At 40.9% G+C, this 24,187-nt stretch overlaps 1 protein-coding gene across 1 annotated transcript in view; it reads left to right on the forward strand.

Annotated features, from left to right (window-relative positions):
* The window catches only part of PTPRO (protein tyrosine phosphatase receptor type O), a 144,131-nt gene that overhangs the window by 104,954 nt on the left and 14,990 nt on the right, over nucleotides 1-24,187 (forward strand). Inside the window, exons 10-17 of the mRNA XM_041484460.1 lie at nucleotides 425-536; nucleotides 5,711-5,862; nucleotides 8,167-8,287; nucleotides 11,778-11,917; nucleotides 14,481-14,613; nucleotides 15,966-16,086; nucleotides 17,770-17,838; nucleotides 21,605-21,688. Coding sequence (XP_041340394.1) covers nucleotides 425-536; nucleotides 5,711-5,862; nucleotides 8,167-8,287; nucleotides 11,778-11,917; nucleotides 14,481-14,613; nucleotides 15,966-16,086; nucleotides 17,770-17,838; nucleotides 21,605-21,688 — 932 coding nt within the window. The remainder of the gene's footprint in view (nucleotides 1-424; nucleotides 537-5,710; nucleotides 5,863-8,166; nucleotides 8,288-11,777; nucleotides 11,918-14,480; nucleotides 14,614-15,965; nucleotides 16,087-17,769; nucleotides 17,839-21,604; nucleotides 21,689-24,187) is intronic.

Below are 24,187 nucleotides of genomic sequence, written 5' to 3' on the forward strand. Positions count from 1 at the left end.
AGTATCTGAGACAAAAACATCGATTCTAATTTATCCTCAAACCCCTTTTAATCCAACTAGGAACACCAACATTTCCCAGTTAAATATTTTGCCTTCATCACACTGGAATTGTGATGGAAGTCTGCTCTGTGTGAATGCTTCTTACCACCCTGGAAATCCTTTGAGATTCCCATGATGCACAGAACCTGTGACCAGGTGGATGTGGATGAGCAGCAGAGCCATCACAGCTGAGGTTGCTCCCCCTGCACAGACTTTTTTAATAAATTGCAAGGCCAAATTTCAGAGATTTCCACTGAAGGAAGGAATGGGAGCTCAGAAAAATGACTGTAGGCACTGGTTTTATAAATACTGTTGTGTTTCAGAAGCCTTGCCTCACGCTGTGAGCTCTCTGCTGAGCTGCTCTTTGTGTTTTGTCCCTTTACAGAGAATAGCCAACCTGCTGCCTGCTTGGTACTACAATTTCCGGGTCACCATGGTCACCTGGGGGGACCCAGAGCTGAGCTGCTGTGACAGCTCCACCATCAGCTTCATCACAGGTAAGCAGCCAGCTGAAAACACTCAGAGTGCTCCTGGGGGCACTGAGCAAGTCTGACCTGGGTGCTGGTTTCACCTACAGATACTTGCAAGTTTAGGATATTTCTGAGCTAAGTCTTTTTTTAATTTTTTTTGTGTTTTTTTTTTGTTTTGTTTAGGTTTTTTTTTTTTAATTTTTTTTTATTTTTTGGGTGTTTGTTTGGGTGGTTTTGGTTTTTTGTCTTGGGTTTTTTGGGGTTTTTTTTTGCTCGGTCGGTTCTGGTGTTTGGTTTTCTGCTATTTCGTTTTTAAGCCTCTGAGGACTGCTTGAAATGAACATATAAATGAATTTTTCCTCCGCCAAGCACAGTGCTTGATTGCTCTGTTGCAGTTCTCCTTCAGCTCCACTGAGGGCCAGTGGTCCTGCTCCACTTTTACCACACCATACATTTGTCACATGGAGAAGTTAATAGGTAAATTAGTAAACCTGAATTCTTATGTTTCTTAATATTATCAAACACTTTTTCATTTATCTTCAATATTTCCAAGTGTTTTTTCCTCCTTTATCACCCTCCCAGTAATCCCCAGGTCAGAGCAGCACTTATGCAGCACTGAGATGAGTGAGCTGACACAACCACAGGGATTTTCCTCTTCCACTTGGGACCAGCCATGGATTTAGCATCTTGGCAGATTCTTTGGATTTGAATCTTTATTTTTGTCCAACAGATCAGCCACAGAGGGAGCAGCATGAGAAAGGTCCTGTTAGCACCTTGCCATGTGTTCCCAGCATCCAGGATGGTTAGGCCAAAGTCAGAGTTTCTCCATTGAATCATTTTGCTTTCAAGTGCCGTTGTTTAATTCACCTTGCTGAAGATGAGTAAATAATTCAGTTTTGCTGTGAGATGACTTGCTCTTCTTTTCCATCTGTAGGAATCCAATTACAAGGAAAATCGGGGTATAATGTCCCAGCCACTCACTCCAAAGCAGACACTAGCCTAGTCCCAGATTTTCTGTTTGGGGAGAGTCAGAGAATGTACCTGGAAGAGTTACTGAATAAGACCCATTTAAAATGATGATTTACACAGAGCCTGTGCCCCAGAGAGCCACGAGAGACAAGCCAGCAGCAGTTAAAGCTGTAACTTTTTTTTGTAACTTTGAAGTCAACAGAAACCCTCCCATGCTGAGATACCTGATCCTAGGCTGCTCTGCTGACAGATTCTGGCATTCCTCCAGTGTATTAGAGCCTCCTGAGGGGTCTCCAGGGATATTCCTTGTCCTTTGGCATCAATCAGCTTTTCTGCAGCACTGTAAGGAAGCAATTTTCCAGCTGGTTGGTTGCTGTATGAGGGAAAAAAATGTCTTTTCCAACTGATTTGGGTACCAGGTTCAGCATTTTAGAGTGGAAGTGTTCCAGTGGGACACTCACTTCAGTACTGTATCTCTAAAAATCTGCAGCAGAAATGAGGGACATCAAGGGTCTTCTAAAATGTAATCTGTCATCAGTACCAATCTGGATCTCTGTGTGATGCCAGGAAAGATTGCTACTGCTGCTAAATGAAAAATTTATCAACTTCTTAACCAGCAGATGCAGACAAAATCAGAAATGGATGAACCTCTAAACATCATTCATTTGTGATCGGCAAAACCTCTCTTAGAGAACATCGTCTGGTCTTCAGTGAAAATGTCCACCTAGAATGTTGCATCAATGGTTAATTTCTCTTATTATCAATTATACCCCCTGTTTCTGATCTGAATTTTTCTCATTTTAATATCCGGTGCATGATATTTGTACCTACAATGTTGCATCAATGCTTAATTTCTCTTATTATCAATGGTTTATACCTCCTGTTTCTGATCTGAATTTTTCTCATTTTAATATCCGGTGCATGATATTTGTTGCACTTTTATCTTACTGATTGAAGAGACACAAAGCCTTTTTTTTTAGTCTCTATACAGAATTTAGTTTGCTTTTTCTGTTAATAAATTGCTTCCATTGAACTCTTCAGGTGCTCTCACTTTTAGATGTTTTCCCACGTTAGTTTTTTTCCCCACTCTGCCTCTCTAATTTTTTCTGTCTTTACTGAAGTACATCAAAACTGAAAGTGTAATACCAGCCTGCTCAATACTCTTACAGAGGCACAATCAGCTCCCTATTCAAAGCGCTCCTGTGTGTGCATCTAAATGATTGCATTTCCTGCATCATCACACTGAAGGTCTGTGTTGATTTACTTCTGTTTTATGGCTCCTGACAGAATTCATAGTTTGTTGTCTACGTGCTATTTTCCAACAGACCTGGCACTTTGAAATTCACTTTGTTTGAGCAGGCCCAGCACAGGGGCAAGATTTCAAACTCAGCCCTGTCCAAATCCTGCCCTCCTCTGCCAGTTGCCATGCTCCTGGCATGGTTCATCAACCCTGCTTTTCCTTTCAGGGTGTTGATGGAAATGTTGAATAGCAATGAGGTATTAAAATCACACTGTGATTTTAAGTGAAGAGCCCTGACAAAGAAAGCTGATTCGGTCAAATTGCAAGCACTTTCCAATAGATGGTCAGCGCTGAATGTGACATTAAATGCACTCCTGTCCTCTGATTGCCTTATTACTTGCAATCTCTTCAGCTTTGCCCAGGAACTGCAGCCAGGCTGACTTGTGAGGCTTGCCAGTTTCTCAGATCTGCAGGTTTGAAAAGTTTGTCCCCAGTAGGGGCTGCCTTTTCACAACTTTAAGCTACCAGGGGACTGAGAGTTCTTTCTCACCCTCAGCCTCTTTCCTCCCAGAGGGGGAGCAGGTGGTTTTGTGGAGTACTTGGTCCCTTTCTGCATCATTTTGAGCAGTGCCACCTCCCCTGCACAGGTTGCCAGGAATTAAAACAAACAAGCCCACCAAAAAAACCCTGTATTTTAAAACTACTGGAGTGGAGGTTTTGTAGGCTTGACAGTGTCAGGTTTTATTTTATTTTATCTGTCAGTTCTTCTGTGTGTAATGGAGAGCCAACCTCCACACCTGGAGCATAAGCTTGAGTTTCAAATCAGAGTAGAAGGCTCAGCTGGGAGTTTGAGGCTGCAGCTTGCAGGAGCTCAGAGCAGACATTCCCTGATGCAGGATGCCACTGCTGCTGGGGAGGCTGGGGCTGTACTGAGCTGCAGGACTTGGGATGATGGGATGGAGCTCTCTCCCACAGCTACAGAGAGGAGATTTGGGCAATCCAAGAGACTTCTCAGAAGCAGCATTTGTCCTCTCAGCTCCTGCAGCAGCAGTTGCACGCTGTTTTTTTACTCAGGGAGAGATCATGGCGCTGCCAGGGTTGCTGTGGTGACTAATGAGTTTTTAATGCCACCTGCTGTAAACAGCTGGATTTAAAACAACCACAAGCCAGGGCTCTTTGGACCACCAGCATTTGCTTTTTGCAGTGAGGATGCTTTTATCTTTGGAGAAGCAGAAGGAGTGAGAAAGACAGGCTGGGTGCTGCTGGCTGCCACCACGTGTGCTGCCTGTTGGTCCCTGGATGCTTCCAGCTGTCACTCTGGTCCAGGTCAGCAGCAGGGTGTGACTCCCACAGCCTCTCTGTGCTCCCCAGAACCTTGTGCTGGGGGTGTGGGTCACACCAGCCCTGGCTCTTGGTCTCATGTGACATATCCTGGACATTCACTGTCATGGAAGCATACCATCAATAAAAAAGTGCAGGGGGAAATCATTATTTGTGTATGACATTCATGGCCTTAAACTGCAAGGAATACACGATCCATGCACAGGGATGGGCTGGGAACTTTAAAAATTACAAGAACACTGCTTCAAGGATTTTATACTAAATCTCCTCAGCAGCAGAAAAGGACATTTTTAAGATTAATTTGGGAGAATAAACATTTCTAAATGGCCCTAAATTGTCTGTGCATTGCATTTGCTGCCTTCCTCAGCGATTGCTTCAGTCAAGTCTCAATGGCAAAGTGGAAGGAAACTTCGTGAAAGCAGCAGTGACATCTTGTGGCCCTTTCCAGGAGACCCAAGCTCCGATGCCATCCTGCATTCCCTGGCACCCAGGGCTCTGCTCCTCGGACCTGCCCTGGCACAAACACACTGGACACTGCAGGGCTTGAGCAGAGGAAGACCAGGCAGTTCACACCATTTTCCCCACTGTGCTCCTCCAAAATCAGCCAAGCACAGAGATCCATTCCTTTCCCTGTAGTATCCAAATTATCCTACTCATATCTCCTTGGGAAGGGGTTGAGATCTTCACTGATTGAGATTTTCACTTTTGGGTCTCCACCCAGTATTAACTTAACTCTTCTCTGGGCTCCTGCACCTTGAATCAGGCAATCAAGGTGAGCTGTGCTACCTCTGCAGTTAATGGAACGAATTCCCCAGAGGGAATCATCGTCTTCAAGACCAATTTTAGTGTCATTTTGGAGGTTTTTAGGGTTGTTCTGGAGGCTGCTGTCTTTCTGCAGGTCACAGCTGATGAGAGAGCCAGCTAGGGAAGGTGGCTGTGTCGCAGTCCCTGGGGGTGTTGGAAAGACACGTGGATGTGGAGCTGAGGGACACGGTTTGGTGGTGGACGTGGCAGTGCTGGATTAATGATTGGTCTCAGTCTTAAAGGTCCTTTCCAGCAGGAGTGACTCTGTTATGTGGGCTGCAGAGAGAGCCAAGGACTTGCTGGCAGCTCCAGAAGAAAAAATCTCTCCTAACAGCGTTGTGATGGGGCCCTTTTTCCCTCCCTTCCACCCAGGGAACAAGAGTGGTCATAATTTCTCATGCAAAAGTTGTTTGGAAAACTGCAGGGTTTGGACTTTTCCTCCTAGAAAGATGCAAGCTCAATGAAAAGATATTTTTTTTCCTATGGAAAACCTATCAATATAACAATTTATTATATCTTTTCAGTTCTGTGACACAGTGAAGCAACATCTGAGGCTTTTAATGTGAATTTGACTTACAAATGCGACTCAAAAAATTATTTTTATCTGCTGTGATTTCTTATTTTTGAGTGAAAGACTGTAAAAATAAGTGTATTTTTGTTTTGATTATCTCCCGGGTCAAACAATGGTTTTCATATCTTTCAGCTAGGGCTCAAATGGTTGTAATGATCCTTTCCTCCTAGCTTTGTGATATTCTCATGACATCATCCTTTGGCACAAGTTTGCCACTGGATTTACTAATCAGCTGTGTTAGACCCTGTCTGTAACACCCTTGTCTTCTTCCTTCAGCACCTGTGGCACCCAAAATTACCTCTGTAGAGTATTACAACCACCTTCTGTACATCACCTGGACCTATGGAGGAGATGGCCCTGACCTTTCTCATTCCAGGATGCTGCACTGGATGGTTGTTGCAGAAGGAAAGAAAAAAATCAAGAAGAGTGTAAGTATCAGTGTGGAAAGTGGGTGGTGTTCAATTCTTTTAGGGTTTTTTGGGTTTTTTTTTCTTTTTTTTTTTTTTTTTTTTTTTGGGGTGGGTTTTTGTTGGTTGGTTTGTTTTCCTGAGTTGGTAACTAAGAAAAACTTTGACAGCTCTGATAACTTTGTATTACTAAGTTCCAGCAAGTGTAGTAGAAGCCAGTAAAAGTTATTTCCCAGTGTTAGATCACTCTGAAAGACTTGAGCACTCAAAACAGCCAGAGGGCAAAGTGTTTCTGTAGTGATCCAGTGAAGGTGTTGATCATTTATGTAATTTAAAAATTAAAGACTTCTCAGCTTCAGACAGTAAAATATAAAGAGTATTCTTATACACACATATGGTGTTTTCCATTTTAATTTATTGATAATCAGAGTAAGCTACTGGCTGAGTTGTTTTTGTTTGTTCAAGTACTGTCGCTTTCCATTTTGTGACTTTATCTTCATAAATTCTGTGTTCTTTATTTTGTGCTTGAATACGAGTTCCACTCGTTGATGGGATGAGGATTTCACCCAGAATGTGTGCACTTAGAAAACTTGCTAGATGCTAAGCTGTGCTCTAGGTACATTCTCTTGAAATTCTGGAAAATTTGAAGTGTATTTTCAGCAGAAGTGCAAATTGATCACTGATTTTCATATGGATTTTTGTGGAACATCCCAGCTTTCGTTAGATTCCTTGTGGCTGCAAGAGTGCACCCATCTGAAGGTTGTTGCAGCATGAATCTAATTATATGATGAGGAGAATTGATAACCTTTCTGAGCAGCAGCAGCTTTTAGGATTTGGATCCTTACTTGAAACAAGGAAGAAAACTAGATTTTAATTTTTGTCCTGAAATTAAAAGACTCTATCAATCCAATTTAAAAAAAAAATCACAATTATATCCCTCTCTTCTCTTCCTTCAAAAAGTCATGTTTTCTGTAAGCTTATTATTCTTTCAGGAAAAATCTGATTTCTCTACCATCCAACTTCACTCAATGAGAAAATTGTAGATTAAATAAATATAAAATAAACATTTAATATGAAAATTTAAATAAATTCAACCCAAAATTCAATATGTAATTTTATATTAAACAAGATATTAAAAGTAGAGGGTACCTACAATATAGTCTATCTATAAATAAAACTTTAAAGCTTTAGGGATGTCTTTATAAATGTTTGTCTTTATAGTCCTTGTAAGACAAGGGAACCCAGAGGGTATTCTTTAGGAAAATCCTGCAAAAACCTACCTATTTATAACTAACTTTCATGGTTCTGTTCATATGGATAAATATGGGTACATGCCTGCAGGCATCAGGGCACCTGTTCCCCCGAGCTCTGTTAGTCACTTCCAGGAACTGTTTCCTTTAAAACTCATCCTATAATGTAATATCATAATATGATTTTATTATGATTGTTAATATGGTTGTTTTTCTTGTGGTGTTATTGAAATAAATAGGTAACACTGTCAGCCAATGCTGATTTTTTCTTCCTGCTCCCTGTGTGTTTCCCAGAAGTTGGTCCGTTTTTAGAGAAGTGATGAAAATTATGTCTTTATTCAGAAATGTCAGTTTCTCTTTCATCTGAAAGCTTCAGCCTGACAATTAAGTGCCTTTGAAAATCAGCATGAGATTCCTGGATGGGCCCTTTATAGATAGTCCAGAAGTGATGTGAAAACAGTGTTCCAAGTTCTGCATCCTTCTATGACTCTGGAGAAAGTAGAAGATTACCCTAAAATAAAAAGAAGTTATTCTCAGTCTTTTGAGACTCAGCTCAGTTTAGGATCTGGTTTCAGACTTGCAGATGATTGAAGTCAGACCCTGAGATCTCTTGTCAAGGTAACAGGTCTCCCAGAGGTGTTAGCCTTGCCCAGATGGATTTGATTTTCAGGTCTGTAGGATGTATAAAGGCTTGCCTACACATCGTTTGTGTGCTCTTTGAGGTTTCTGACCAGATTTAAATTCCTCTAAAATTGCAATAGACTCAAGTCCATGGCTTGTTCAACATTTTGCACCACTTGAGAAACCTAGATGCTCTCAGTGGTGTGAGGGAGAATTTCTTTTTTCCTTACATTTCCACTGGTCACATATAAATGTCTTTTTTTTGCATTGTGCTAATCTGGTTTTGTGGTTGGTATCGGTGTGAACTGGTCGATGTCACAAGTCTGCAGCACACAGAAGACATCTGCTGTGATGCACAGGAATTTCTCTGTGGTGTTTTGAGCGACCAGGTCAATTTTAGGAGGCAGTGGTATGGTTTGTGTGGTGTTTAAGCTGGTGTCTCTTGATTGTCCAGGTAACACGCAATGTGATGACTGCAGTGCTGAGCTTGCCTCCAGGGGACATTTACAACCTCTCAGTGACTGCTTGTACTGAAAGGGGCAGCAATACTTCCGTGCCCCAGCTTGTGAAATTGGGTAAGAAATGCTTGTTTGTATGTTATTAATTCACCCCACTCATTTGACTGTAAAGTGACTCTGTCAGCACCTTCCTTATTTCAGTTATGTGCCTCTGAGCCCATTTCTCTTGCAAAGCTGTAATTTTCACCTCACCTTGCTGTGATGATTGTCTCGTGCCTGTGTGTGAAGCCACTCTCCTAAAATAGTTCTGCTCAAGAGGAGCAAGAGTGGCAAAATGTGACTGTAAGTGGAAGTAGGAGCGTGGAAATCACTTGGTGCCTTGCTGAGAGAACAAGTCAACTTCATAGTTGCTTGCCTAAGGTCTTGAACACATGTAGAGTTTGAGGATGGCAACTCAGGCTTCACAGATGAACTTTTCAATAAAAAGCAGAACCTTCCTTTCTACCTTTCTGACAAGCCTATTTCTACACCTCTCTGCCACTTGGTCTGCTTTTCTCTCTCCCCTTCTCTGGACATTTGCAAAGTCTTTCAACACCAAAATCTTACCCTTCAATACAAATTAATGATAGAACTCTTTATAAAAATAGTCAGATTTGGGAATGTAGAACCCAGCTTCATTTTAAGGTAAATTTATGTAATATACTCATAGAAACAAAAGAAAACTTGAGCGTTTGATCCTTAATGTAAGAGTTTCAAATATGACTTTCTGCCTAATATCTTTCTTTACTTTGGAGGAAGACTGGACACTGCACCATTGTACCTTAAGAAATTTTAGTTCTCTTTTGAATGTATGTGGAGTTGTTGAGCCCTAGGTACCTAAAACACTGAAATTTCCAAGTGTGCCAAACTGCTTTTACAGATGTTAGCTCTGCAGAGAAGGTGGGGAAGGAAGAGTTTGTAATTTCAAAGTGGATTATCCTCTCTACATGAATAATAATCCTGTGGTGAGTCACTGTGAGAGAAGTTAATTTAAAGGACTCTATAATTTCTAGTGGGATTAGAGGTCTAAAAAACAACCATCTTGCATTTATGTTTCTCAGAATTCTTACTCACAGTGCTGAGGCAAACAGCACAGACACAACAATCTGAAGTTCTTGCAGGTCTTCTTACCAAAGGCAATATTTGAAAGAAGCAGACAAATTCCTTGAGTTTTCTTTTCCCTGTGAAAACCATATCCACATTTTCTCCATGCCTTGTGCCTGTGCAGTTACCTGTGTGTATTTGTTCATCCACTGAGTGGGTAAATATGTGGGGGTGAGTATTACCCCCTGCTACCACTGCTCAAATATTTTAGGGTATTTTGCCCCTCAGTGTCAACAAAGAGAACGTGTAATGAATTCCATTTCAATGAATCCCTTCTAGAATTTTGGGTGTGGGTTTGTTTTTTTTTTTTTTTGCTGGATTGAGTTAGATTTTATTTTTTTCCCCTTTATGATGTTTGAACTTTGAATAGACAAAAGTGAGGATATTTTGCCAGAGGTTTTCCCCTCTCTCTGCTTCGGAGGGGAGCAATGGGAGTTGTAATTAGCAGTGGTGGAAACTGACTCGAAGTGATAGACGACTCAGCACTTGGCAGTCACTTAAGAATTCCTGCCAAATGTTCTTCCCTCCACGATGTTTGCTTCATCCTGGCAACGTTCCACCTGCAGAAAAATCAAGCCATTTGCTGGAAGCAAAAGGAGGATTTGCTTGGGACGCTGCCCAAATGCAAAACTCTTTATTTTAATTGGGTCCATTTTTTTACCTGGAGCGAGGGATGGAACGTGTTTCTGAGTCCAAGAGCAGATATGTGTGTGTAATTATGGGAGAGGGACACTTTCCTGTGCAGCTCTGGGACAAGATGTGCACTGCAAGCCCCGTGGCACACGTGAATGTGCCTCAAGCCCTGCCCAGCTCCTTCCATAATGCCGGCATGGCGTGGGCAGACTCCAACCCCAGAACACAGATCTGATTGTTTCAGGATCAGATACCTCTCCAAAATGTCTGTAACTACTTGACCAAGTCCCTTGTGCCAAGGTTCCTGTGACAGCATCTCACAGAATGAGGATAACAATTTCTTTGTGAAAGGAAAAAGAATCAACCCAGAATGTTCTTGTGCATCACCCACGGTGTGCAGTGTGTCAGAATCCTGAAATCAGGCCATTGGTTGAGAATTACAGCTTTAATTACACATCCACAGAAGAGGAGATCTGAGAGCTGTTCAGAAGAACCCAGAAATGTACAGCCCAAGTTTTACAGTCTCTGAAGGCAAAGCAGAAGAGCCCAGGAGGCCTGAGGTGTGGAAAGCCAGGGATTTCCAGTACCCATCATGTGAAATCATCAGGATGAATATCAGGATTAAGCATTGGTGTTTAAATAATACTGAGGAGAAAAAGTATCTCTCATATCAACACCATGTTCAGGCTGTTTGCTCCTCTCCTTGTCCTCAAGATTTTCCCTACTGTTCTGTGCTTTCCATTCCCAGGTTGGTTTGGGGGTGGTTACAGTGAGGGGTGACCTCCACAGGGCAGGGAGATGGCCCTGCAGGCAGCAGGCAAGGCCACTGGACATGAGGACAGGATAGTGCAGATCTTCATCCACGTTTCACAACATTTCTGATGCCATCGCTCCCAGGAGACCCTCCATCTGTCACTCTTGCCATAGGGCTGTCCCCTGCTCGACAGACTCATGTATTTGTTTGCCTGTTGTCACTTCATCCAGCACAAAAGCAATGAAAATCAAAGTAATTCATTGAGGACCTCTGGAGATCTGGACCTCTGCATTCCTAGAAGCCATGGAAGTCAACACAGATCCAGTAGCCCTTATATGCTAGCCAGAGGAGAAAAAAAACCAAAACCAAAAACAAACAAACAAACAAAAAAAACCAAAAAAACCCCAAAAAAACCCAAAAAAACCAACCCAAATCAAAACCAAAGAAAAGCAAACCAAAACAAACAAACAACAACAACAACAAAAAAAAAAAAAAAAAACCCCCAAAACCCAAAAAAAAAAAAAAAAAACCAACCAAACAAAAAAAAAAACCAAAAAAACCCTATTAGTTTGGGGTTTTTTTCAACTGGTAGTTGGCTAAATATTTTAAATATTTTCTCTGCTGCAATTAAAGGAACCTAGGCAGCCTTTGCTTGTGGGAAGCTGCTTCTTTATACTCTCCTGGGCAGCCTTGTGAAGAAAAGCCCTCTGAGGCCAAATGTGTTGCTAACAGGTGGACAGTGGTCTTCTCTGAAAGAGTTCCTGCTAACATTGTTCTATTAATAGAATCCACTGATCATCCTCAAACAAGGGCTCTGCTGAAAAGGGAAGTGAAGTAATTATCCATCTGTCCAAATAGAGAACGGTTTAAATAGAGAAGAAAAACCAACACACTTCATCATCTTCCCATTTTACAGTGGTAGTTTGTCATCATGAGAGGATTTACATTGGTAGACTTTATCTGAAGGAAATGAAAGATAGCAGGGCATCAGGCATTGCTTTCAATTTTTTCATTTTTCTCTCTTGTCTGGAAACTTAAAGATAAGCTTAATGAAAAGAGATTTTTCTCTTACACCAGAGCCAGCCCCTCCAAAATCACTGTTTGCTGTCAACAAGACTCAGACCTCTGTGACTCTGCTGTGGGTGGAAGAAGGAGTAGCTGATTTCTTTGAAGTCTACTGCCAGCAGGCTGGGTCTGGCCAGGAAACAAAAGCCCAGGTATGTGTCTCTCCTTTGGTGTCCACTCTTCATCCCAGAATTAAACTTTTAAAAGCTAAACTACTAAAGCCAAGCTTCAAATACTAAAATATTTTCATTGTTTTGCATTATTAAGGTTGGCCTCTGTCTTATTGATGAGGTTACGTGGCTGGTTGGAGAGAAACTGTGCACATCCAGCAGTGCCAGTGGAATGGGCTGGACGTGGGAATGGCTCTGGTACACTGTGCAAAACCTAACAGCCCACAAAACTAAGGCAATGCCAATGGGCAAGAAGGGAAAATTGGTCAGGTAGCTTCATAAGGAATGGAGAAAATAGGCATCTAAATAGGCATCTTTAGATGCCATGAGATTTCTGATACAGTATCTAATTATTTCTGGAACACTTTATTCCAGATTTGAGATCTGTCAACTGAAGTTCAGTAGGAGCTTCCTTGCTATTCCAAGACTGCCTTTATGCAAATGTGGCTGCTCCTCATGCATTTTATATGATTTTTACCTCAGGGTATTGTCTTCAAGACCCACCTCCTGAGCCTCACATATGAATCTCCTTTTCTCTCTGTCCAGTCAGGTCATCTGTGCTCAGTGGACAATTTAAATATACAGTATTTAAACAGGTGATGCTGCTCAGTGAAAAACAGAGAGCAGTAGTAATTTTAATTCCTTGGCATTCAGTACTGTTGAACATGTGAGTTTTACTTTGTGCTTTAGCTGATGGTGTAATGAATCACTCTGATTACACGGCACAAAACATTATTCTCTCATGTGCACTGTGACACATAAGGGGGAATCATTGAGAAAGAAGTGAAAAATTACCTACTTAAACCGCTGATTAACACATGGAAAAGACCTGAACACTCTTTAATCCTATGGAAGATCAGTCTGAATTATTTAATATTCTTTTAAAATTGAGACAGACAATGACTAAAGGAAGAAAAAATGTTAGCATGCACTTTAATCTTTTGGATCATTTAGATTCCACCTCTAGATTCCTCCTTTTTCACCCTGAATAGCAAAGGTTGTGAAGTCATTATCAACACTTACGAGACTCAAAACAGTGATGGGATCAGGCAAGGAAAGCACCAGAGGATTTGCAACTTCAGTTCAGAGCAGATCTGTTTTAAGAACATCAGGAAAAGACTGCTTCATCTGGCAGATGCTTCAGTGGGTGTCTCATTGCTGACAGGAACATCTGGCACTGGAAAATGGAGGGATTGTCAGCTCACTCCTCATTAGATTCACCACTCTCTTTTCTGTCTCCATGAAATACTGGGAAGGGCTCCTTTCTGAGCTGTAAAAGGGGATGTTTTCCAAGTTGGCCGGTGAAAATTCTTTGTGATTTTCCATGCTAATTACATGAACATTTTTGTCCCTTTCCTGCATCTTTAAATCAGTGAAGTCAAAAGCGACAGCTTTCTGATTTTGAACATCTTGGATTTGAGCTGACTAATTTAAATTTCCCCGAGGGGAAAATGGAAACATCCAACCAAGTCCAATTGCCAAAGTGTGGCTCCTCCTTTCAGCTCAGGCAATAAAAGCCTCCTCCTTTACACCCTCATGTGTACATCTGCACAATGTACTTCAGAATTTGCAACAGGAGCTTTGGGTTAGGCCATGGCTGACCACAGGCTCTTGAAAATATCCAGTGCCTGGGACTTGTTACAGCACCTTGCATTCCCCATCTGGAGTGGCTTCATTCATGAAACTTCTCCTTCTCTCCCTTCTGAACCACTGGCTCAGTGTCCCAGTGTTTTTAACGCTGTCTCAGTGTTTTTACACCTGTAACCCACTCCTGGTTCTGCTGGACAGTCCAGGAAACAGAGAGCCTTAAGGAACTCTTTCTTTAAGTCAATGCATGCGGTGTTCTTGCTGTGTTTGTTTTCTCTTGCTCTATCAGCATTTAAAATCCACAAAAGTCTTCACAAGGGTCATAGTAATGAACACGTTGTATAAATATGTTATGTAGAGTTTCTGCCAGCTAGAAAAACTGAGGTGTAGGGTGTTTGATCATAATTATTGCAAAAGATTTTGCCCTAGCTTTGTTTTTTACCTTGGCCACTCAAAAGGGCTGACTCAGAGCCAGAGATTTCATGCATTCAAACCAGAATTGTGATTTCATTCATGGCAGAGGTTGTGAGTGCCTTGACTGTTCTTTGAATGAAAATAACTTGGTTTTCCTCCTACCTGTGTGGCTCAGAAACCAGAGCTCACGAGCTGTGTCCACCTCTGGGATGTCCTGGGGGTCTCAGTGTTTTTCCCTACCAAGCACGTGCCTGACCAACCCACTCTGGAACTCGTGTCCTTCCTTCCCCCAAAGGCTCTGGGGTCCCTGGAGTACTCTGGGGTGTCCTTGCAGCTGCATTCACCCTGCTCCTCTCCCCTTTTCTGCCAGACAATCTGCCTGCTGTCAAGGGCAGGCCCTGGTTGCCCTTCCTGTGTTTCAAATTGCTGATTTCTTCCACCAGACCTGACTTTACCTGTCAGATGCATGGAACACTGATTTGTGCTCTGGCATTCACGGGAGACACAAACTCCTCCTGTGTGTTTTTCCCCTGTGTGTCTGCAGGAACCTGTCACTGTCTCCTCGCACGTTGTGACCATTTCCAGCCTGACCCCTGCCACTTCCTACAACTGCAGCGTGACCACCTTCAGCCACAACAGCCCCAGCATCCCCACCTTCATCGCAGTTTCCACCATGGGTAAGCAGCACTTCCCTGCTCTCTTCCTCTTCCTCACCCAGATACATCTGTTCCCCTATTGTATTTGAGGGGTGCCCCAATGAAGGAAGGAATGATGAATCTGACTCCATGTTCTCAGAAGGATAATTTATTATTTTAAGATACTATATTAAAGAATGCTATACTAAACTGTACTAAAGAATACAGAAAGGATACCTACAGAATGCTAAAAAGATAAAAATGAAAACTCGTGACTCTGGCCAGAGATCCAACACAGCTTGGCACTCACTGGCCAACGAGTGAAAACAACTAACACCAGAATCCAATGAAACAATCACCTGTGGGTAAACAATCCCCAAACACATTCCAAAGGAGCAAAACAGAGGAGAAGCAAATGAGATAAAGTTGTTTTCCTTTTTCTCTGAGGCTTCTCAGCTTCCCAGGAGAAAAATCCTGGGCGAAGGGATTTTTTCAGAGAATGTGAATGCCACATCCCCCCTTGCTTTCTAAAGCTGCTCTTTGTAATGCTGGCCCCAGGGGTTGTTTGTGCCATGAAAAGACTGCCAGGTGTGGATGGGATGGGGGAGCAGCTTTGGGAAGCCCTTAGAAAAGGCTCCACTTGGAAAATATAAACTAGGACTCAGTTCTGGACTGGGTTTTAGAAATCAGGGAGTTTGTGGTGTCAATACTAAACATCAGGTTCAGGCAATGCTAACAGCAACTGCTTGATGATATTTGTGGAGAAAAATATTTTCTCAGCCAAGCCCAAACAAGAGGAAAATCACATTCTTAAGCTCTTAAGGCTTCCTGCATTCAGCAAAGAAGTAAGAGAGAAGAAAGGCTCTGCAGGATCCGCAGCAGTCACAGCCAAAAGGCTCCTGAGGGAGGATCCCTGGGCATGTCATTTTCCAGAGTAATTAAGCAATTTCCACCCAGTATGTTATAAATCCCCAGTTTATTATTTTGCCTCTGGGTCAGAAAAAACATTGATTATTGTTGAAGAACAACTTCAGAGTGGAAATGTGCTTTGGAGACGTAGATGATGATGAATATCTGTATTTTGTATTACCTTCACCGTTTTCCCTTGTGCTATAAATGTCAGCTAAAGAGGAAAAAAATAATAAATCAGAACATGTTAAAGTTTAACAAAAATGCCAGAGTGAAAGCATTTCCCCAAAGAAATTTTCTAAGAGCAATAGCTTCTCAAACTCTCCCCTTATCTCCTGTGGTAGATTTTTCTTTCTCTAACACTCCAGGCTCTTTGAGATAAGTTTAAAAAAATAACGTTATCAAAACTCAGGGAAAAACAAAACCATGGAAAAATGTCAATGCTTCTGAACTGAATAACTGAGAGCCATTTTCTGTATGTACAGTCACAGAGATGAACCCCAATGTCGTGGTAATCTCCGTGTTGGCCATCCTCAGCATCCTCCTCATTGGGCTGCTGCTGGTCACTCTTGTTGTCCTCAGGAGAAAACACCTACAAATGGCCAGGTAAGTCCAGATTTCTGCTAATTACAAAGAGGAAAAAAAAAAAAACAACAAAGCAAAAAACCCCAAAGAAACAACAAGAACAAAAAAAAACTCAATCAAAAATCCACCAAACAAAACCAAACCAAAACAAAAAACCAAAAGAAAACAACAAAAAAAAAAACCTGAAAAAACCCCAACCAGACACTGACAAACATGGTGACAATAGTTTCAGCTGAGAATGCTTTGTGTGGATGCTACTTGAGGTGTTTGTGAACAGGGTGTCTCCAAAAGAGTTGTTTTGCTGCTGTTGAGCACATCTTCTCCTTGTGTCTATTTTCACTCTTGGCCTGACTGACAAGCCTCAAGCTTTGTCTTATTTTGAGCTTTGCAGGATCGAGTCCACAAGTGCAATCCCATATTACAAAAGGGTTGTGCCAGGGACATTAATGACAATTAGGATCTGAGGCAAATGGGCACGAACAGGACATCAAGGTTCTTTGCAAGTCTTTGATATGGTTTGGAACAGGAGATTTTTTCTATACCTAAAGATAACATTTTCTAGAAAGTCTCTCACCATTTTCCTCTCTGCACCAATCATTTGTACCTGAATATTGAAATTCAATTTCCTTTTTTAGGCAATCTTACCTGCAACAGTTCACTTTAATGGGGGTCGTTGTTTGTGGCCTGTGTGAGCTGTGGAAGTTTCCCCAAACCCTGTATATTCTGTGTGTGTGTATATATATATATAACTGGTTTACCTACTAATTATGAATGTGCCACAGAGTTTTGTCCTCTTATAAACTATATATTTTATATTAATTTACTGTACTGTTTCAAGAAAGGAAATGATTTCATGTAGAAAAAACGTATGTAAAAAAATCTTGTACTTAACAACCTAGCAGGTGCTGGATTTTGTGTGTTGTGTCTTGTCTATGTACTCCATGCAATAGATGACCACATCACACATATGTTTCAAGTTATCTTTTTAAGAAAATATTATATAGTTTGTTCCTTTTGCACGTAACTGGCTCTGAAAATCCCAGCTAAATTAATTCTCTTTTCTATTTAATTACTGTGCAGCCAGCCCAAAGCTTTTTCTCTTCATCACTGCTTCTAGCCACAGAAGAAAGACACCCTAGAAGGAAATTTAAAAAAATAAATCCAGAAAGATGCTGCAAGCATTTGCTTAAATCAAGAAAACAGTCAAGTTAGTTTATAATTCATAGCTGAAAATAATGGACTTGTGATAAGGACACTACTAGAATGTTATCCAGGATTTTTTTTCATGACTCAAAATTACCTATAATTATCCTGTAAAAAGGATACAATTAAACAACTTCTCCTTAGAGTGGGAACAATGAATATTTAGTGTAGAAAGGTAAATATTTAAGCTGTGCACTGAGGCCAGTGCCATGCTATGGAAAGCACAAATCTGGACAGAAGATAAGGTCTATTTGAGAATTTCCTTCTTTTGAAGCATTTTTAGGCAATTTGATCTCAGGTGGTGTTGAACATTTATTGGTTTTAGACAACCACATTAAGGGGTTTTAGTTATGTTCATTACAGATTATCTCAGACCTAGTCACAGATGTGAGTGTTCAGCACTTCCCCGCAGCTCCAGGAGTTCTCTGTAAAATCAAGCTCTTTGCAAGTGTTGTGAATCCAAAAATAGTAACTTTTTACCTAATGGTCTTCCTGGAACAGGGAGTGTGGGGCTGGGACCTTTGTGAATTTCGCATCTTTGGAGAGAGATGGAAAGCTCCCCTATAACTGGTGAGTGTTTGAAGCAAAGCTTGTGGTTTTTTTCCCCATCTCTGCTTTTTGGCAAATATTATCTATAATCTTACAGTGCTTATTTTTTATGTCATTGCAGTCCCTCTTTAGGATAAAACTACTAGGCTTGTTAATTTTGTATTTTATTCCTTGAATGTATTTTATTTCTTGAATGATGACTGAAGACATGCATTCTGTCATCTGCTATTTATAGTAGGCAATGAGGTATTTGCGTGTCAGCCAAGTTGCATAGATGTGTTTGGGGAGGATTTTTTTTTCCTTTTTCTTACAGACATATGTCCTAAAATAACACAATGATAGAAACTTGATCTATAAGTTCATTAGCACTTCCATGTATTTGCATCAAGGAGTAAACTTATTTGTAGATAATGAATTACCAACTGTCTTCATGCAGTGCCTTTAATAAATATTTCCTTATGTTACAAGACAAGGACAAGCCAACTCAGGTATATACTGTAACTTAATGCTCAGTGCTGTTGAAAAAACCAACAAAAAAGCCCTAAATATATCTTACTAGTCTAGAAAATCACCTGCAAGAATTGCAGGCACTGCTATGGACTGTAAATCATCTCTGTCACCATCAGCTGAAGAGAGGAATCTGAACAAAGAAAATCTGTAGGATTAGCTTTTATAGAAGTAAAAGGCTCTGAGAGCCTGACTGGCACCAGTGTGGTCATTTCCATCCCTATTTTGATAAATGAGGGGTAATGACAGAGCTGAGGTTTATTGTTCTGCTGTTAGCAATCTCTGCAAAAACCTCTTCTCTTTCAAGGAAAGTCCAAGCACAGACACTTAAAAGCATGACACCAGCCCCATTCCAGTAGGTCAGGAGAAAAAAACCCATGCCTTTACACCCATGGCCAGCTTTGCTGACAGCTGAGAAGCTGGAAAGAAAAGTTGGTGCACAGGGAGCTGCTTTCCATGACCTCACAGGACACAGCCTGCCAGCCAGGCTGGGATTAAATGGGTTGACACTGCACCACCACAAGCCTTTTGCTAATAAGCCTGCAAACTGAACTAACAGGCCCAGCAAATCTTGTCAATATCTCACTGTGCTGCTAATTAACTGGATATTAAGCAAGCTTCACTTGCTTGGTTTAGCTTTAATAGCAGCCAGCTGTATGCAGTACAAATGAAGCCATCCCTCAGCTTCTCTTGCCTGGGCTATATTAATGGCAAAAAAGCCAGAAGATCAAACACTCATGTTAATTAAATAGCCAAGCTTGAATGAAATTATTAAACTAGCAACAGATGTTATTAAAACCATAAAAGGCTCTTTTTTCTTTTTTTTTTTTTTATGGGAAGGGAATTAATAGGTTTGGATGTGAAAGTGAAGGCTCTTGTTGCTTGATTTAGTATGTATATGAATGTGTGTGTGTGTATGCATATATGTATACATGCATAAATTAAGTCATAAAAATATAAACTGAGGAAAGCATTCCTGCTTAATATCTCCACAAAACTTTTTGTAACTGGAGGCAGTGTGTCCTTATCTTATGGTCCTTATTTCTCTGAGAGTTGTTTTGTGTGCCTCTGTTGTCTAATGTCAAGAGCAGATTCACAATCCATCAAGGCAGCCAGGTGGGAAATTCAGCCCTAAAACCAGAGAGGAGGATTGGCTCATTCCAGGGATCCAGTCAGGGAGCCATGGGCATATCCACCAATTCCTAAGGGAAGCTCAGCTGACTTTCCAGCAATCTCTGAGCAATCTTTGCATCTCCTTCTTTTAATTAAGTTGTTCTGTATGCCTGAGCAGGATGTGAAGGACTACATGATTGCAGAAAAAAACAGTATTGTATTTATTAGGCAATTACACATTTTTCATATGTTGAATAAAATAAATTGCTTTAGCTGTCAGAGCTCCTAGTCTGTGAATATAAATCAGCTTGCAAGTATGTTAGCCAGTGATTTGATAAAGTGTGGAAAATTCTTGTGAGGATTGTCAATGAAAGAAGCCCAGGCTTGAATAATTCCCTCTGCCTCTGCAGGCAAGAGGAAGTAAAAGCCTCACGTGGAGTTTCTCAAAGGAAGGAGAAGTATTCCAGCAACATCATCACTTCTCTATCCCAAGCCTAATGGAAACCTCTGTGGCAACAGAGAGCTGTTCATGGAAAACCAAATTTCATCCTCAGTCCGACCCCACAGAAACTCAAACAACAAAGGAGCCTTAAGGGTCTGATATTGAATTCAGGGCGACCCCAACACAGCGAATTATTGGCATCTGACTCCATTGGTTCAGAATTCTGAACAAATGCTTTATTAAAACTATGATATATTGCATTATACCATACTATATTAAAGAGATACTATACTATACTAAATTACATACTAAAGAAAACTCGTGACTGTCTCCTGGCAGCCAGGACACAGCTTTGAGTGATTGGTTAATTAATACAAACAACCATCACCAGAATCCAATTACCAAATCCCTTCAGGTAAACAACCTTCCTAACACACTCCACATGTGCAAAAACAACAGGAGCAGCGAGTAGAGCTAAGAATTGTTTTCTCTTCTTCTCTCTGTGCTTCTCCAGGAAAAAATCTGGGAGAGAATTCTCTCTCTCTCTGTTCAGAGAAAGTGAATGCCACAGTCTGATTCTGCAGCTGTTGTGGTGTGTGATTGACCAGGAAGGGCTCTTGCCTCTGGCTGAGCCACACAATTCCTGCAAAGCCTGGGGCAGGTGCCCTGCAGAAACTGCACTGCCCATTTCCTCTACAGCAGCAAAACTCATTAAAGCATAACTTGGAGTTTTCACTGCATGGGCAGATTTCCTCACTGGTTGGAAGATTGAGATTAGACATTATTCAATTTGACATGACTTACTTATCAGGGAAAACACAGTATCTACCAACTTCATAAGAGCCAAGGGTACTGAACAAGGAAATTTAACTTTGTGTTTCCCCTTTAGAACAGCTGCAGAAGGATGGTATCACTTTTAAGGCAGGAGATTTTCTGATGGGGAAAAAAAAACTCTGAGGGTGTATTTGACTTAAAAAACCCCAAACCTTTTACTGGAGCCAAGTTTATTTAATTCCATGAGTTTTTTATATTTGCAAAATACCTGAAGCCCATTTCTCCAATAGGTAGAACAGGCCTGAGTGGGTTTCCTGAATTAATGCACACAGAACCTGGTAAACAGCTTGCAAATACAGAAGTTTAGAATGATTTTGTACTCATATTTCTTCAGCCACAGTAAAATCTGCTGTGGATAGTTATTCATAGAGAGCACAATTAGAAGGACTGTTCAGGCAATGTTTAGATGAAAACGAAGGAAAGAATTTAAAGCATTCTGCAAACTATTATAGGGATGCCTGACTCAATGGAGGATGTTAAGAGATGTTGGAAGCATCTGAATTTCTCTCTGATATAGATCTTCTAATCTTGCAGGAACAAACATCAGAGATTATGTATGTGATAAAAACAAACCAAATCTGTACTGAATATCTCAAAACATTGAAAGTAAGCTTAATACCACCAATACAATGGCTGGAAATCTGTCAATGATGTTTTCCTACCCACTTTACTCTCTGAAAATTAGGAGTAACAGGCCTGAATCAGTATGATAAGACATATCACTGATTTTGACCATATAGAAGTGAGAAGTAGGATTTGACCATAAGTAAGCAGGATTGATGGGTTTAGCTGATTTTTATAATAGAATTTGCTGATCTCCTGATTTCTGTTTGTCTTACTAACTCTCCTCACTTTTTCATCTTTATGTATGTTATTTATTAATGCTCACAGGCGTAGAAGTGTATTTGCTTTCCTAACTCTGCTACCCTCATGCCTTTGGACTGATTATCTTTTGGCATTTTATGTTAATCCTTGGTAAGTGATTTACTTGTTTTTCCATATGCAATGTGTAAACAATGTGAATTTCTATGACATGAAAAATGTGTGGTACCTTTGTTCTCAAATGGGTCAAAGCTTTTGGAGATATAATTTTGCACTGGAACATGGACTGGAGAGGATGTGGGTATCAAAGTGTTTGCTACCCTGCTTCATCTGGTTTGTCTGTCTATTCTCCAACCCATTTTGGTATTAAACAGCCAGTCTTACAGTGGTCATCGTATCCATCTCATTGCTGTCTTTGCAATTTTTGCTGCTTCATGACAAGTCCTGGCTTCTTCTGTCCTGGTTATTTACGTGTTCATTGCCTGGCACTGACTTCTGCTGCTGCTGTTCTATTACTAAAACTGCTTGATCGTGCCCCACCTGTTTGCTGTGTGATGTCAAATACATTTGTTTTTCAAGAGTGCTCTTATGCCCTCCTGATGTCAGTAAAAGTTTTGCTTTTGAAAAAAAAAAAAAACAGTTCACTGAGAATGAATACCACTAGGAGTCCCAAAGAGTAAAAATAGGGTCGCTGTGTGCACATCTCATTGTGTATGTGGGTATATTTAATACTGTGGGGGTATATTAATTACTGTCTGTAAATAATTTATAAGGATTTAGTCAACACCTGATTGTTTTCTTAAAAATATCTAACGAAGCCACTCCTCTTCTTAGAACCAGAATTGTTTTACAAACCATTTAGCAAATAATTATAAGTAACTATGACCCAAAATTGCCTAATTCATATAAAGAAACTTAAATTCCTGATGGTCTTGGGTCCAAGTTTTTGGGTATATATAAAAAAAGATGGTCCTGAGGCTAAGATTTTATTTCCCTAGCATTTTCCCTGGTTTTACCATGAGGCACAAAAGTCCTGGCAGGCATCAACTTCTTCATTTTTGAGACTGATTTTCCTTCAGTATGCCTGTAGAAAAACCCATCCAAATTTTCTGTGGGCCTAGAAATGAGAATGTGTATGTAAGTAAAGAAAGGTTCATTTCTTCTGTCAGGAAAGCAAGGATGTTCTCTCCATACACACCTCACTGAGGAGCACGTGGGGGTCTTCCCTCCCTCTCCAAGGTTAATATTATATTATATTCTTGGAGCTTGTCTGGTGTAAACTCAGCTAACTTTTGGGCTGCACAGATGGGGAGAGTCTGATGTCTTGAGAAGGCTTCCCTAGAGCAGAGGCTGGACAGAGTTAGAGAATAAAGCAGGGATTGATTCAAAGGATCTCCTGCATGGATGCACCTTGGGCAGCACAAGAGCCCAGCCAGGGCTGCACCCAGGATGAACCCAAATGGTCCCAAAATGCACGAGCGCTCCCGGGGTCTCTCCCTGGGATCAGCTCTGCTCCATGTGCACATTGCAGTTCAGTGTCCAATTCCAGCTCAGCCCCTGCACTCCCATCCTGCTTGTTTTTCTCTCTGCAGCCCACGGGGTTTGTGCTCCTGGGCTGAGATTTGGATCATTTGTCCTTGGTGCCCAGCTGGAGCAGGAATTGATTTTCTCCCTGCTCTGTGCACAGAGCTCACCATCCCTTATATGAAGCTCAGAACTGCACACTAAAGCAGCAGAGAATCTGAAAAATATAAAAGCTCAAACCTGAGGCATCAGGTCAGGGATCAGGTGATTATTTTGGAAGTCACACTGAGCTCTCTCAGCTGGTCAAAAAGCCCAGAGTGGCCACCGTGAATGGCACTGCTGCAAAAGTGTTGTCGTCTTTTGTCCCTCTGCCTTTTTTCTTTTATCTTTCATTAACTCACCTTTCCAGAGGCATTCGGAGGGTTCCCCTTCAATCAATCTACCTATTTCAGTCTAGATGATTAAGTTTACAGGAGCTGAAGTGGAATGAGATGAGATTAATCCCTCTCTTTGTATTTTAATATGTAGACTAAATGGAATAACAGATGAAGCACCAGCTAACGTTTCTAATGTTTTTGTTTTGCACATAAGCTGGTTTAAAACATTTATGAACGTTCAGGAAACAATTGCAATGCTAAGAAACAAAGGCCTCTTGAGACTATCAAAGCACACAAAATTCTTGCTGAGAAATGTTTGTCAATCATTTGTTTTATTGCCTCTTGAAGTGTTCCTTGGAGAAGCGTTCTTAGAAGCATTCCCATCATAAAGAGCATTTAGCTATTTTTTTTTCTTTTCAAATTAATTCTTATGTGCCTGACATTAAAAGGTTTACCATAGTCACAGGGGATAGAGGTGTGTTGAATAATTTAGTGGAATTAACGTTAAGATTTCATTGAAAAAAATCTTTGAAGATGGAAAATAAATACTACTAGTTTAAGTGTATAGTACATATGAATGTACAGATAACATGATGGGCTGAATAGGTTTATAATATTTAATCTCCACCTTAATATAAAGCTGGTATTGCCATAGCTCCTTAATTCTGCAGGCAAAGGTCCTCCTCTAAATGGAAATGTGTTTTGACAAAATAACAAAATTACTACAGGTTGTGGCTGCTTCAGGAACTGA

Source organism: Pyrgilauda ruficollis, unplaced genomic scaffold (genome assembly GCF_017590135.1).
Source record: "Pyrgilauda ruficollis isolate IOZ18807 unplaced genomic scaffold, ASM1759013v1 scaffold66, whole genome shotgun sequence".
Classification (NCBI taxonomy): domain Eukaryota; kingdom Metazoa; phylum Chordata; class Aves; order Passeriformes; family Passeridae; genus Pyrgilauda; species Pyrgilauda ruficollis.